This window comes from Melanotaenia boesemani, chromosome 6 (genome assembly GCF_017639745.1).
Source record: "Melanotaenia boesemani isolate fMelBoe1 chromosome 6, fMelBoe1.pri, whole genome shotgun sequence".
NCBI lineage: Eukaryota > Metazoa > Chordata > Actinopteri > Atheriniformes > Melanotaeniidae > Melanotaenia > Melanotaenia boesemani.
Genome location: NC_055687.1, coordinates 27,170,777 through 27,187,772, shown reverse-complemented (window position 1 = coordinate 27,187,772; position 16,996 = coordinate 27,170,777). Strand labels below are relative to the sequence as shown.

At 38.6% G+C, this 16,996-nt stretch overlaps 1 protein-coding gene across 1 annotated transcript in view; it reads left to right on the top strand.

The window, feature by feature from the left end:
• LOC121641788 (eukaryotic translation initiation factor 3 subunit H) overlaps window positions 1–16,996 on the top strand; it is a 59,757-nt gene that overhangs the window by 29,932 nt on the left and 12,829 nt on the right. The window contains exons 3-5 of the mRNA XM_041988076.1: window positions 2,186–2,353; window positions 7,308–7,407; window positions 11,256–11,405. Coding sequence (XP_041844010.1) covers window positions 2,186–2,353; window positions 7,308–7,407; window positions 11,256–11,405 — 418 coding nt within the window. The remainder of the gene's footprint in view (window positions 1–2,185; window positions 2,354–7,307; window positions 7,408–11,255; window positions 11,406–16,996) is intronic.

Genomic DNA, 16,996 nt, shown 5'->3' with positions numbered 1-16,996 from the left:
CAGGATAGCATCATTTTAGAGGGTAACACCTTTTTTTATATGCAAAACCTTTGTGCTTGAACCCAGCTGATGCTGCAAAAAAACAAAAAAAAAGAAAACCTGCCCTGAGTTCACTATAAAGCTAACTATAAAGCCTAAAAGATGCAAACATAAAGAAACAGGACATTGAAGGTTTCTGCTATAAATAGAACTTTGTCCGATGGATAATTGTTAGAATAGCAGTCATAATTTAGTAAAACTTCACATATAACTATTTAGACCCCATCAAACTATTGTAAACACATTAAGGTTATAAAAACAGTTACCAATTGGATAATAGAGGAGAGATACTCTGTTGGTTTCCTGCTGCTGTTGTCAGTCCTTCAACCTTCAGTTTCAGCCTTAGAGAGTTTGTGCACAATTTCCCTGCTAATGATGGGATGTTGGACCTGGTGTATGCATCAGTAGTGCCTGAAAGATAAGAACTCACACTGAGAGACGAGAAAGGGCAGAGACAAATGGAGTGGTTAGGTGGCAGACGGCTTTTCCCCCTCTTTGTCTTTTAGTCTACTGTTAACTCCCGGTCAGGGCCATCCAACAGACATACTCTCATTTTGTCACCACTACTCTGTCTCATCCTCATCCTTGTGCTTGTTCTGTCACCTGCCTCTCCTGCTTCATGCTTTAACTCTCAACAACTTCTCAGAGTCAGTTTACAACCTTCTCCCACCTGCTCCCCTGGCAGCTATTTTACTCAATGAAGTCTACTATATATACATATCTCATGTGGGGTTTTTTTCTGCACCACATCCACTACTCAGAAATAGACTCAGAGGGCCCAATGCCACCTGACACCACCTCCTCCTGTGTTTTGTCCCAGAATTACAATTTCTCTCTTCCCCCTCATACGCCATACATTCCCCAATTCCTTCCCTTCTTTCTCATCCCCCTACCCCTTGTATTCCCCTGTCTATTTACTCAGTTTGTTTTTGTCTCAGTCCATGTCAATCACTATATAAAAGGTAAGATTAAAAGGATAGATTGTTTGTTTCATCCAGCCCATCCCAGCAGGACAGGCGATGAATAGGACCTGTGCGGTTGGTTGTCCAAATGTAGTCGTCCATGCCTGCTGCTGTTGAATTTGAGAGTGGTATTTTTGTCAGGAGGGGAAAGAGGCTCCTCAGCACTGGAACTTCAGCAGAAGGAAAACAGTTGGCTGGAATCAGATTGTTGGCTTTTAGTTTCTGTGTCTTGTGCTGCTAGAATTGTGTGCTTCTACAAAGTTTGCTTTAATATGGGTCACATTAATGCAAATAAACCACATATAAATGTAAATGTATAAATACCTGCAAGTGTGCAAATAAAATGCTGAGTTCAATTCAGGCATTTAGAAAAAGGCCAAAGGAGAAATGTCACTATTGTAATGAGATTTTACTCTGTCCCCTATATTTGTCCACCTTTCCTCCTAGTGTCTTACACCTCTCCATCTTTGCTCCCTTTGAATTTTTTTTTCACCCTTTGCTTCCCACCCTCCGTCTTCTCCACCTCTCCACTTTGTTCTTGTTAACAGCCTCAGCAGGAGAAGAATGTGCTCTGCAGACAGGGTCTAGGGGGCCCCAGCTGCCCAATCACAATCTGATTTATCAACCTCCTCCAGCTACCCTGCATAGAGACACTGTTTTGCTTGCTTGCTTTGGTTGTTACTTACTACTGATGAGACAGGGTGTATGTAATTCTAGCTGTGCATCCTAAGGAGATGTCTGCCATAATGAAACGGCTCTCCCTATAATGTATCTAGCCATCTCTCCGGGAGATGAAACCTGCCCGTGTATCTATCCAGCTGTCATCTCTCTACCAGGATACATTTACGACACAAAAATATCAAAGGCAGACTGGGGATCCCAGCTGATGATCTTCTTAGAAATCTTCACCACAACCTCTTGATGACAGAAGATGAAGCCTTTTGTTTTCCTCAGTTTCAACACATGTGTCCTTCACATCCTAGTTGCTCATGTTTCTTTCACCATATTTCAGTTGTTTTTTTTTTTCCTTCATCTTTTCCCTCTGGTCATGCAGCATGTCCAGTTCCAGATGGCCACCAGATATTCAGACTGCTGATTTCAGTGAAGTTTATTCTGAATGTTTCTTTTTCTCGTTGAGTTTCCCTAGCCTTACTCTCAGTTTCTACCCCTCTTTCTGCCTCTAGTCCAGTACCAGATGGAGATGATGCGTTCTCTGCGTCACGTCAACATTGACCATCTGCATGTGGGCTGGTACCAGTCCACCTACTATGGCTCCTTTGTCAGCCGAGCTTTGCTAGACTCCCAGTTCAGCTACCAGCACGCCATTGAAGAGTCAGTTGTTCTCATCTATGGTGAGTACTCCCCACACAGAACACGGTTTTGGTCATGTACAGGCTGTAATAAAAACAAAATGTTGGGAAAACTCTGATAGCAATACAACACAAAGAGCAAATTTTATTACACCAAGACATGTTACAAGATAGTAACCAGTAATCATTTTGATGAAAAGAAAAAAATCGCCATGTGTAAAGGTCAGATGTACCAGTTCAGTGTGAAGGTTTCACTACAAGAAAATGTTTTATCTACTAAGTTATAGAAGACCAGGAACACAGAGAAGATGCATCGCTGCATTGTTTGTTGACTTGTCACACAGCCAAACACCTAATGAAAGAAGTCCATGCAGGTGGAAAGCTATTCCTGAAGAGTAAACCAGCACAAGTTCAAATTTACACCAAACTCATGTTGGTAACAGTGAATCACCATGAAACAACAAACACATACACGCACACAAAAAAATAGTAACCTCAGGCCAAAAATGACTAATTCAGTGTACAAGGTCATAATTTCATGTTCTCTGCCTTTTACTTAAATTGTGCTTCCACAAGAGAATTGATTGCAGTCATTTCGAGTTCCTTGTCAGGCGTTAGGCATGATTAGACAACTTCAAGTCAAATTCAGTCTCCTTTTAACAATAGCTGTACAAGAATAGGGCTGTCTCTAAGATCTTAAGATTCTCGCTCTCATGCAGGAAAATCAATGTGACAGATGTAGAAAGACAAAACATAAACCATCTGCGTAGTTAGAATAGGATTTTCGCTTGGAGATAAATCTGCTTTTCAGATATACTGAAGAGTTTGATGACTATTTATAGAAACTTTTTGTTCTGCCACAGATGTGCAGTATTCTTATCATATATTCTTCTAATTTAGATGCAGGTCATCTGCAATCAAACAGAGTAGAAGAAAGTTTGGTGACTTTGTTTGTCTTGATCTGGTTGAGCTTCTAGAGCTGTTATTTTCTACAGCAAGTCCTAGAAGCTTCTCTAAGCTACTCTAAAAGCAAAAGAAAAAAAAAAGTCAAGAGGCACAGAGCAAAAGAGCTGTGTGGGAATTTAGACATGAAAGAAGGCATACAAATTCCAGCCAACCCAGTATAGATTCCAGATCTTTATAACTTGACACTTGCTTTATAACGAGGAGTCAACTTCTCACATTTTTAATCAAGATGCTTTATGACATTAAATGTCCTCACCATCCACGCCCAAACCCTTTTGTTTAATTTCAACAGCTTGATCTGTCCCGTATTGTTCTAACAAAAGTTGATGCCATGAATAGACACCAGCGTACCTGAAAGTGACTTACACAGTCAGGTAGAGAAAAACACTGGAATCAGAAACACGTCCAGCGTGGTATGAAGCCATGATGACGTTGCTGTGTAAAAGGCTTTTGCATGGTGGACTCCCGAGTGAAGACCGGCAGTGAACAGAAGATAAAGAAGCAAGGCCACAAGCAGGACTAGCAGGACATGATGCTGACTTGCCAGCCAGTTAACATGACAAGAAAAACCAAAAGCAAAACCAAAGAACGTTGTTTGTACGAAGCTGTGTTTAAAATATTTAATGATTAACCACCACACCAAGTGTTTGAAACAGTATTTTAATACATTAGATGGATAGGTGCATAATTAAGTCTACGAAGACGGTAATCAATGTTTCTGTTAGAACACTGATTACTGGTTTATGCATATTTTTGATAATCTGTGACTTTTACATCAGACTTTACAAGCTAAGAACATGTAATTAAATTTTGACACTGTCAAAATGCCAGATTGTATCAGTCTGGGTTTTCCACCCACTTTCAGCACTTTATAATGTTCACAGTTTTGCTGCTTCAGGTTTATGAACCGAAAAACATATGTTGAGCCAGGATGACAGAAGAACATCTTAAAATCTAGCTGATCTCAGGTCTTCCATTAAAGAATCCCCTTTTTTATACAGTTACTTGAAGGAGAAAGATCACTAAGAGAAATGCTGTTTTAATTCAAGGAAAGGCTTTGAATTTTACCACCGTTTCAGAAGAAGGAAGCTTGCAGGTTAGTTTGGTTCTTCTTGTTTTCTGATCGTACAAACCAAACAGCCTCCACATGTAGTCCTACTAGCCAGGCGGCCATTCAGGCAGACAGGCAAAGAGCCTTTTTTCATTCTAAACCAGGGCTCCTGTTAATGTCAATCAATAATGCAGCACTTAACGGATCAAAGCACCCCAAAGGAATTTACATTATCTCTGCTTAAAGTCAAAGTGGAAGAAAAAAAATTGATTTCTTTTTTTGTTCTCTTTGTCATTAGCTCACCGGTCATTTATGCCGGTGAAAGAATCAATCAGCTGGGCAACCGGTCGGTGAACGGCCTTTGTCCAGTGACAGCATAGACTTACAGTGGGTTGTTAAACCAATTGGTTAAATGTTTTCACCATGATGACAGTTTGCAAACACGAGGTGAACAGTTGAAGAGATTAAGTTTTATACACACAGAGCTAAACTGGAGGTTTTGAAATCAGGGTCATGTAGTTAGGCTCAAAACCTCACTAGAAGCAAGTTTTTACACAAGACTGTATCTTTTGTTTTCAAATGGCAAGCAGAATTAGACATTTTGTTTGATAACCTGAGATAAAACCGTGCCTACCTCATTTCTGGGTACCTTCTAGAAAATAAGAACACTTGTTAATTTATTTTCTTTGATTTTTGTCAGAATCCTTAGACGGGCTGCTGAGTATCTTGGGTGAATTATATATTGCCTCCTGCAATTATTTCCTCCTCCTGTTTGTATCAGGGATACACCATCCTGGATTTTACGCTCCACACTTGACATTTAAACGAGCCTCTTTGTCTGTTTTTATAGATGCATATTGCATATTGACCAGAAGGACTAATGCATGAAACCATGTGTGCATCACTTGAATGAGACTATCATTTATTAGCTGGAAAAATCTTTGTGTCCAAATTCATGCAAGTATTCTTAGTTCAATCTGAGTCATTCAGAATTTAATTCAGCCAGCATGCTTCCTTTGGATTTAGCAAAGCTATCTTCGTTCTGACCTTCTCCACTCTCAGTGGAGGTGAACTGCGTCTGGCTGTTAACTGTCAGTCTTTCCTGGGAGCAGCTAATCTACAAGCAAATGGGTTGTCAGAGCTGGCTGTTGAGAGGGGAAGAAGTGACATCAAAATTTCAGGAAGACTGTAGTTTGCTCACCATCAGTCTGTTCAGTTTGAGTAAATAAATCTATTTTCACTCTGCAGAGTAACATAAGCATTAAGTAATAGATTTAGAAGTTGTTTCTCAGGTCTGATCAAGATGATAAAACTTTTTTTCCCTCCATGTTACCTATTTGCATAAATGCAACATATAATTATTGTTTTCATCAATACTATCTGTTAAAAGCCCTTCTTATCTACATAACATGGACTCTCTTCTTTCCCTTGCACAGGCCACTGTTTATTCAAATGGACCTTTTCTTAAGGTCCATTATGCTCCTTTTACGCATGCCCGTTTCAAACATCCGGGCTCTCATTCTTCCATGTGTCCCTTACATTAGCCACCAGAGACTGGGCCAGAGTTCAGAGATCATCTCCGAGTTCAACGTCGGTTTCAGACAGTAACCAACATGGCGACTATAGAGGAGATCATGATAATGTTTGTCAGAAAGAGGCATAAAAAGAGTCAGTGCAGTAGATGGTGGTGGTCATTAAATACAATGTGGTTTCTTCTTCTTCGTTCCTTTCATGGGTCACACATCAGCTATTCTGTTTAACACTGTCCCGCAGTTTCCAGTGTCAGTAAATGCACAAATATTTGACTGTTGTGGTTTTTGGTAGTTTCCATCTGGTGATAGTCATGTATTGAACTCTCAGCCAGGCCTTCAGATTTCTTTGAAGAATTTGATGCTTTTTTGCCCTTCTTTCTTTCCATGTAGGAGGTTAAATAGATGTCTCTGAAGACTGCTGATTCAGGGAAGAAAATCATAAAACACTTCTTAAAAGCTTAATATAATGCTTTGATAAAGACAGCTCATTACCTTGTTTTTTTCCACTGCTGACAAAACCTTTTTGTCAGCCATTGCATTGTGTAAACAGAAAAATGTTTATTGAGATTAATAACAAATACATTATATAAAGACATGAACTACAGAGTAATAATGTGATCAAGTATTAAATACATCAGGGATACATCACCAGATGTGTTTTCCTCCAAGTCATTTGAACTAAATTCACTTATACCAACTCTCTAGCATTCAGCTAATTTAGCATCTGATACTTTATGACAGACAGCAGGAATTAGACCTGGGACTGGAGACATATGTACTTTAGTTAAAGGTCAAGGACACTAAAGTGAGATTGAAGCAGACCAATGGCAGAGTAATGATTATACCACTGATCTACAGGCAGAAAATGCAGTGAATCAAACCTTTAAACAAAGAAAAATGATGATTAAGGGCTTTTAATTGTGATAAATTTAATTAATCACAGCAACTTCCTCCAGCATGCGTAGGCTTTGCTTGACTGCATGTGCAGACATGCCTAAAGTGAGAATATCCTTATGATAATTTAGAGATTAGAATATGAACATGTACATACTGTACATTTATTTCCCTTCCAAGTAAAGTATTAGAGCACATGTACAATGCTATGATAAACTACATGTAAACTTGGACAATATAGAAGTCAACACCTTATGGGTTAAGATTTACTGAAAACCGAGACAGAACTAGTGCTGCTGGATGACGGGGGCTACTGTCTTCACTCAAAACTCTCAAATACAGTAGATACAAAAACCCCTGGAGCTGCTGATGGTACCGATGAAGTTGGATCAACCAGGCAGAGCTTGGAAATTACCTTGATGGAGCATGATTTAATAAGGGTTAACACAAAAAAGCTCTTTTGTGTTTTATGATTTGAAATGTAAAAAAACTAAACCGGTCAGGATTTTTGTTTATGTGAGCATTTTTGACTCTAATCTTTCTCTGATTTTAGACCCAATAAAGACAGCTCAGGGCTCTCTGTCGCTGAAAGCCTACAGGCTCACCCCAAAGCTCATGGAGATCTGCAAAGAGAAAGATTTCACTCCAGAAGGGTGAGTAGTTCATTAGTAAAACACACACAAAAGGCATTATCACACATGAACACAGGATTTTCAGGAGACTGAATTTGGTCAGGATTTTTTCTACTACTGCTGTTTGCACCTGTGCTTCACATTGGTCGAGTTTCTGCTGGAAGTGCCCGGTTACAGCTGGAAATGTTTTAGCAGGGGAGATTGTCTAGAGTGCATGACATGATGCAAAAAGCACTTTGTGGAAAACTTTCAGCTTGTATGTTTTTTTTTTCCATCAAAATGATAAGAGTTAGCAGATGGGGCTCCTTGTTTGATATCATTACTGCGTCTATCTAAAAGCACCCACTGCAGTGCAGTACTACAAAGCCCCAAATCCTGGCTCTGACAGCTTCAACATACACCATACAGAATCATCAGAGATACCTGTAACTACATTTGTCTTCTTTGTTCCTAGAAATATGACAAGCATTTACTTGGGAAAGGAGGTAGCATGGGACATGAAGCCAGAGACAGCTGAAATTAAAAAAAAAAAAAAAAAAAAAAAAATCCAAAAAATATCTGCTTCCATAGACATGGTCATCCCCGTTTCATTAGCTACAGTGAAATAGCTGGGGTGATTATCTGCATCTATTGAAAAAACTCCTGATTTGTCAGAGCATTACTATTCAGAATAAAATTCTAAAGGGAAAAAAAATTGTGTCTCTCCCTCCAAGCAGCATTTTAGCATGAAGCAGCTGAAAAGCGAAGGCAGCACGGAGCTTTAAATGATACTCACATTTCATTTTCACTTCTGATGTAGCCAAACACACTGAAAGCTTACAGATACTAAACTTATTCTCTTCTGAGCACAAACGTCTGAGATAATAAATCAGGAAGCAAAGAAAATTTTCTCTTACAGCAATATGCAGAGCACATTTTTGCAAACAAAGTGCAACACAAGCAAGAAGTTTTGTGTCAAGTTGTTTTGTGTTGTCAGGCATTTACAAAAACAAACATGTTTTCACATATATTCCTGTTTATAGTCATATACATAAATTCCAGAGAGCTTGAGAGATGATAAATGGCAATTCTTGACATTTATAATTGTGAAAAATATGTATGCAACTACATTTTTTGGTGCTGCAACCAAAAGGAGAAGTTAACTGAAAACTGGTGTAACTACTACAAACATGGCCAGACCACTGGAATTGGGTGGGCATTTGCATTTGCGTGCCTCCTCCAGAACATCTCCAGAACATTTCAGGACTCCATTGCAGTTATGAAAACAAATGAAGATACTTTTACTACTTCTAAAAGTAAGAATACTACCAAATATATCTTTAGTTTGTATTAGCTTATATGTTAATCACATGGGCACCCATTACTTAGTAGAATAAAATGTAAATTTGAGCATAGTCACCCTCTTAATTCTATTTATTTACTGGATGCAAACACATCCTTGTCCATCCACAGAGAAGGCATTAACCGGTAGTTGGAGATGGATGCTGATGATGCTGATTTATCAGCTTGCCCTTGCCCGTCAAACAAATGTACCATGTTTACGCTTTTTCTGACCCCAAGGCTTATCGTAATTGCTTTTAAATTGCAGCTAAAAATGAATGTAATGAGGGGACTATTTTCCAGGCAGTTCAGGGCCGTTCTGGCGCACCCACTCATACATACATAAACATCCGCACCAGGACCAAACACAGATGCTCAGACCAATGCAAGCGTGTCTCTCCAATAAAGAAATCCTTAAAACACTATGTTGAAATCCATTTATAACACACAGATTTGCATTTACACACCTACAAAAAGTATATTTGCAAGGAGGGGAGGGACAATCTGAGAGCCATATTTCTTTCCTATTGCCAGTTCCCTCCATATTTCTCCACCTCTGTGTTTATCTCTTGCCAGCTAGTCTGTTATTGACCCATTATGTTTGGCCCAGAGTCAGGATCCTGCTCATTTCTGCAGCTTTTCATTAGTTCCTATGATTTATTATGGCTCCAATCTGTCACCATCAGTGTTCCAAACAAGCCCATAATTAAAATAGGGCGGCTCAGGGCAGGAAAGGACAATATCAACACTTTAAAACAATCTTGTCTATACCTCATTATATTCTGAATAGACAGGAAATGTGCATATAACTGTTTGCTTTTTTATTTTTTTTTAATCAAAGAGGCACCACCAAGTAAAATCTGTGGAAAACAACATTCTCTTTCAGGTTGCTGTATTTGATGTTGTATAAGCTTGCATATATTGTTCACCCATTTGAAATGAAAGGCATGGATAGATGAGTGCTGAATGGACACATCCCTTTGAACTGTCCCCCAACTCCACCAGGCTATACAGGCCGTGGTCAATAGCTTCCACTTCAGCACACAATCTGAAGCATCAAATTAGTCTGCCTGCAAAGTCAACCTTTGGCTTTGTCCAGCGGGGCCCAACTTTGAGAGGGCAAAGCATTAAATGTGCCCGAGTTCAGTATAGATGAGTAATTTGTCCTGCTTATGGTAGAATGTGCTGTCCTTCAGTCTCCCTATAGGCATCATTTTATATCACGCTGCAGGCGAATTGAAAAGACTGCAACTTGCAGGAAGCACTTTAAAGCACTCCACATTGATTATTTGTGTCAAAATCTTAACAAACAGTATTTATATTATTATAGATTTTTCCCTATAGACTCAAGTATAGAATCCATACAGATTTTTGTCTTCTGCTCTGAGCCCAAGGCATCACTACCCACTTTGTGCCTCAGACTCTCATCATAAAGTTTTGCCTGAGGCGATGTTCTACTTGGAATACAAAACAGCGTTTATCTAAGATAGCTTACCAGAATCAAATGATGCTCTACATCCCAATTTATCACACAGGAAAAACATTGTTTAAACATCTCTGTTTCTGGTACAGTGCACATGCTATAATAATGCAGTGAGCGTATCGATCCCAAAACAAGTATCTAACAAGCCAGCCTAATACATACAGACATTAGTTTGTAGCTCATGCACCATGCAGTAGTGACAGGATGGACCAAGGCAGTCAGTCAATGTTGTTAGATTTATGTGAGACATTAAGCAGAGTTAGATATTCTATTTTGTGTGAACAGGGCCCTGTCAGAAAGAGAGAGTGACACAGCTTTTTATCCTCTGAGGAGAAAGAGGAGGTGGAGGAAATATCAGTCAGTGTCTCAGCAAAGACGTAAAAATTCATACAGGTGACAGCATCTGACTTTGCTTTTGAGAGGAAATTGGGACAGTCACTGCTAGCACATTATCGTCGGTCAAAATGTTATGTGCACAAAATTATTATTATCATTTGTTTTGCTTTTATTTGCTGAGGTGCGATTTTCTGACAAGCTGTAGTTAAACAACTGGTATCTTACACCAACCCTCCGTTTTCTTGGCTGTGAATTAGCCAAGATCCAGTCTGCCGGTCTTACTTTTGTTTGTTCAAGATTAATTTCCATCACTGATTCACACTTGTGTTGTCATGCAAGCTGTTGGCTTTAAAGCCACCTTATGTCTCAGAAACGTCCCCACCACCAGCAGATTTTTCCCATCCGATTTTCCTGCATCTCTGTAGAAGAAACATTTACATAAACTAACAACCAGAAATAAACTTTAGGCTGATGTTCAGATTTTTATGACATAAAACTAATTTATATATCTTGGCATCATTGTTGTCATAAAAATAAGCTTTCATTCATTTTTTAAAAATCTATTTGATTTAAGTGCAGAGAAAAATGGACTAAAGGCCTGGAAGTGACGGGTACAGTGTGACAGAGCATCTCTCTAAAATTGGAAGAGACGGTGTAACTATAACACGTCTTACAAATGTGGTTCAGCTTTTCATCTCCTGTCTCTCTTCTACTGTCCACATCTGTCTAGCTTGAAGAAAGCAAGCATTGGCTTTGAGAATATGTTCGAGGAGGTGCCCATTGTCATCAAAAACTCCCACCTCATCAGTGTACTGATGTGGGAGCTGGAAGACAAGTCCACGGTCGCCGACAAGCACGAACTGCTCAACCTCTCCAGCAGGTAAGACCGAAGCCTTGTTAGATTCCCCCCCTTTTGTGTGTTTGTCTTTAATCCTAGATTAAAATCAGATGTAGTTTATTGATCCCAGACTGGGAAATTGTGTTTCAGTGTTGTCTACGATGTCTTCAGTGTTACAGCACCATTATTGACAACAAAAGAGACTGAGAATAAAATTAAATAAACTATATGATGCAAAAATGCTATATACAATACACACTTAGTAAATATCCAGATAAAAAATAGAAAATAAAAAAAAATATTATTTACAATCTACAATTTACAAATAAATATTCAAATGGAAATTCAGAAAAAAAGAAAAAAATATTAAAAAAAATATTGTGAGGATTTTAAAAGGCTGATTACGATTTAAAAAAAAAAAAAAGGAAACATCAACCATTTGAGACATTTTCTCATATATTTGAGAAGTTTGAACTTAGCATCACATTGTTTTGATATTTTTTTTTTAGAAAACAATGAGTGTTTCATCAGCTTTTGCAGAATTTACCATCAAATCCTATAAAAAGAAACCGGCTGGTGAATAAAATGTTTTCACTCTATACGTTCCAATACTGAATGTAAGGTTCCTGAATTACCTTAAATTGATTAATTCAGACGTAGTTACAGTACCCTTAAGTGCTTACTGTATGCTCTGAAGAAGGCAGGAATTGCTTAAAAGTGGCTTTCAAGCTTTACAACTGCTTTCCCAAACATGACTTAAAGCTACTTCTAAATTAAAATTGATTTGGCATTAGGGATCTGTTGGCCATTAATCTGTGTCTTCTACTCTGTTCTAAAAGCTACCAGATTAGAATAGAGAATAAGCAGCCTATTGATGTACGCTGTCATATGCTTACCCCGCACACCCCAAACAACCCCGACAACAACCTTACACAGCTTTAGGGCTGTTCTTCTCTAGAAAGCTCTTGTAATTGTTACCACAGATTTCCCACAAAACACCAAATCCAACCAAGACTTGACAAGTTTGTTTGTGTTGCAAAAATATGACACATCAAGATAAATTAGACCCATATTTACTGAACCGGATGACACATTTTTTCACACATTTCTTACCGCAGACAAGTATAGTCTAAAACAACACCATAAACTAATAACTTCATTTAAAGTTGGTGTGTTGTGATTTTTCTTCACCGCTCATCATTAACTGCAGGAACGGCCATTAGAAATGTACAGCGTCTGGGTCAGACAAAGATCATTTTTACATGTTTTAATATGCAGCTGCCAGTGTCCACAAGGACGGGGTCAGATTGGGTGCAACTGCAGTGTCATACAAACAACAACAAAAAGAAGCTAGATGGCATAAACTGTGCTGTCTGAGTTAATGAAGGAATGTGTCACCTAGTGCGACACCATGGCACTTTTAAATGTGTTTTACTTAGTTGTAGAGGACATTGAGTTTCTGTGGTGCACTAAGTTATGAGGCTCCACAGATTATACATTAGAAATAGGATAAATTCTTTTTTAGGGTTTTAGTTTAATGATATACGTTGATGATTAAAGAAAAAGTAAAAGAACACCAGCATATTTCTTTAAGCTTTGTTTAAAAAGATTGGACTGTAGATCCACATGATTCGGTGATACCTTATTATTACAGCTTGAAATGTGTTCACTTACCATTTTTTATGACATTTAAACACTTGCTGTATTATGTATGTTTAATATAAAGTTTTGTTGTTTGGGTTAAATGAGTAATTCAGATATAAAGCACCACTTATGACTACATTCTTATTCTTACACATGTTAAACCTATTTCCGATGTACAAACTTGTACCTTTGGGACCGTATAGGATGTTTGACTAGGATACTTTGTTCTAAATTAGGTAGAGCAAATGCCACGTCGAAATGTCACACCACATTTGTTGAGAAATACGTTCAAAAACAGGAAATGCTATCAAACTAAGTCTTCCATCACTAATGAGCACAATGGGAACAAAGATCACCCCTCCATATCAGCCCACAGTCTGACTCTTTAAATCTTGCATTTATATCTCAGAGGCACTCAGCATCAGTCTCAGGAGAATTTATCAGCAATCATTTATGGAGATAAACGGCTGTAAGTAGAGCAACAGCTGTGAAGCTGCTAATCAAAGAGCTTCCTAGGGGCAGGTGTGAGAAATTAGCACAATAACGACTCAAAGTGCTGATTTCCACTCTGTTTGCTCCCAAAACACACTGCATTTACTTGTACACTGCAGTGAACCACATCAGGGATTGTCATTCTCCTCATCTGTGTCCTTTTACACCAGTAAGCCGCGGCTTAAATGAAGAGCCATGCGACCACAGCCCTTCAGAATACACGGCCGATCAAGCTCCGCACCAACACCGTCATTCGTTAGAAATTGTCAAATAGATTCAGTTATCTTCCATGTTGTTCAGTTTCCACGGTGACTATTCTGAAGCTGAAGCATAGGTTTTGATATCATCCGAAATGGGTGTGCAGCAGAACGGCCCTCCCCACAGTCTTCCTGACACGACTGCCGATGGGATGTCTTGGGAGATGAAATAGTTTCCTGATGTTGTCAGATTGTTGCACGGCTCTGCCTTTATATGTGGTTGTAGTGCCCATCTCTTTGCAGCTTCTGCTGACAGCCCCACCCTTTTCCACTCATTTCCACCCCTTCAGAAAAGTAAACGATAATGGGTTTTATTTAATGTTTTTCCTTTTGTCTCATTTTCCAATCTCCGGCCCCATTTATCAATGTCATCTGTGTGTAAGGCTGTATGAGTGCAGTTTCACTCCAGCAAGCAGGCTTGTTCTTACCACAGATGATGATGTTGATGGTGGTGATGGATTGCATGGATGTAAATTCATCGATGTAGCTAACCCCCCCCCCCCCCCACCAGCTGAAATGCCTCTATGTTCACAGAGCCACAAACTACACTATGTATATATATGTGAGACCATGTAGCTTTTCATATGAGCTGGCCTCATAAATGATCCTCAACCATCTTGCTTTCCAACTGAGCGGAGGCTTTTAGTTTTGTGTGTTTGAGCAACTTGTTCAGTACATAACCTACTGTTCCTGCTTGATTTAGTATGATTTGCCTTCTGCTACACCATACAGCTGCACTCAAGAATTTCTATTATAGGAAATAGCCAGTCAAATGTGGGATAAACTGTTCTCTAGAAGTCATACATCTAAAACCATTTCTGTAAGCAAGGTCACTTTGTTTTCATCTCTTACTTGTGAAAAATGTGAAAAGGCCTGTAGTTTTGTAGAGGTTTGGGCATCTGTCATAGTCAGTACTTAGTAACACCACTTTGGCAGGTGTCACAGCTCATAAGCTTTTTGTAGCCAGCTGAGTCTTTCAGATCCTTTTTGGATTTTTTTTTTTTTTATTCATTCATTTATTTATTTATTTATTTTTTACTGGTTCGTCCTGCAAAAAGGCATCAGCCACTAGAGTTTTTTCGGCTTTATTCTTATGTTTTAGTTTGGAGCATGAGAGGACTTGTCAAAACCTTCAAGTCGAACATTTTAGATTTGGTAGATTCTAAAAAAAAAAAATATCCATATCCTGAAACTTTCTGTCCGTGCTCCCCATGCTACTGGCTGCAACAAAAACACAATGCATGATCAATCCACTTCCATGCTTTGCAGCTAGATTTGTGTTCTTTCCAGGAACCTCTGAATCCAAAGGATCTTTATTTTTCTTTACTGTTTAAGTCATAAAGTTCTATCTTAAAAGAACTAGTGGGATATTACATTGGTCCTGTTTTTCCTTTTGTTTTGTGCTAAGATATTAACAAGCACAAAATTATGCTAAATAACTACAGTGTTATTATATTTAATGTAAAAGTACTTCAGACTGTTTTGTGTCTGATGCCTTAATTTCTGGATATATCCTTGGATACTTTGCATTTTTCACACTTTGGATACTTGGATCCTTTGCATGGCTTGCATGTCTGCGTAAGGGACATCTTATTGGATGTTAACAACAGGAAAACCCTCACAGATTGTTTTCAGATCTAAGCTCAGACTAAATTAACTAAAAACACTAATGCATTTACACATTCTTGTTATGAATATTAATTGATTGAATTTTCTTTAATTTTGAGCCACAATGTACAAAATTTGTGCTTGCAGAAAATGCTAAGATGATAAATCGAGATGTCTACAATGAGTCGGCTGTAATAAAATACAAATAAATAAAGGTACCACCACATAATCTGCAGAAATAAAATGATTTTTATGCAGAAACAAGTTCTCCTGTCTAACTGACAGTACTCATCCTACTCAAAGTGTACACTACAAACACCTACAGGACTGTTTTCATGTATTTGGGGCACAACGGACCACAACTTTAGCTTGTCTCAGTCCCACAGAGCTTGTCTGTAACAGCTTTGTAATGTGTGGCATGACCTTTTACTGCCACAGTTTGGAAATACACAAATGCGCTACTCACAGCGGATCCTACTCTGACTCACATGTGAATTGTTGTCTTCCTGCAACAACTCACCTCCCTCAAGATTTCATGAACACTTTCCATTCAGTGGGACATCAGTGGAGTTTTTTTCCATTATGTTGTCCAACACAAGAACTAGCTCCTGTTGATAACAAACGCATATCACTGATATTGGGGCGGATGTTTAGCTTGTAATATTATTTTATGGCTGCTGAGAAAAAAGGGGCGTGATTGCAAAGATCTAAGAATAACTTTTTAGTCTCTTTGTAAAAATGAATTATTAAAAGTTTTAGTTCTTGACTGCTGATTGTTGGGATAAGGTTTGAGGAGTCAGGTTATTTCTAAAGCTTTACAATTTCATCATGTTGCCTTTTTGGACAACATCTGTGAACAAGCCAAAGCCTTAACAAGCTCATTTGGGTCTGAAACCTGATGTTGTTCCCTTTTTATCTTCAAATTTTTACATAATGAAATGTTAAAAAGGATCTTTCATCTTATTATTTTTCACTTCATGCCCATCGGCAGAAAGTTCACTCTCCACACACTTGAAATGTTCACAGTAACAGCAGTTTTCCTGAGGGGGTGTCCAAACTCTCGCATGCCGCAGATGCTGTGTGCAACCAGATAAACCTAGCCATGTGCATTCAGCGAGGGATAGGGACTGAGTGCAAGAAGGTTGGGAGAGAAATGGGGTCACAGGGGAGATGGTAACAGAGATGTTGCTGTGAATGGAATACTTTATAGAATAAAATGACCCTTGACAGACAAACTTGATCATTGACTTGGACTTTAAGAAGAGAGATTTAGAACAAACCTCTTCAATAGTTCCTTCTGTAATTGTTCTGTCTCCTTTTTTGCACTAAAATAAAAAAAGGGCTCAGAGAGATGGATTTACACTCGGAGTAAATGGGCTATAAAGCATCAGATTACGTGAAGTTTTGAAATTCTTGCTAAATTTTACCCATGCTTTTTATATCATCTGTATTTTAACAAAGTTAATGTAATGCATTGATGTCAGGACACTGTTAGATATAAAAGATTTCATGGCCTCTTTGAAACAAATTATTCAGCCACAGGAAGAAGGCAGCAATCTATTTTGTTCCTAAACCCATCAGGTTAAAAGACTCCATCAGTGTAAAATGCTCATTCGAAGAATGGAAGTCATT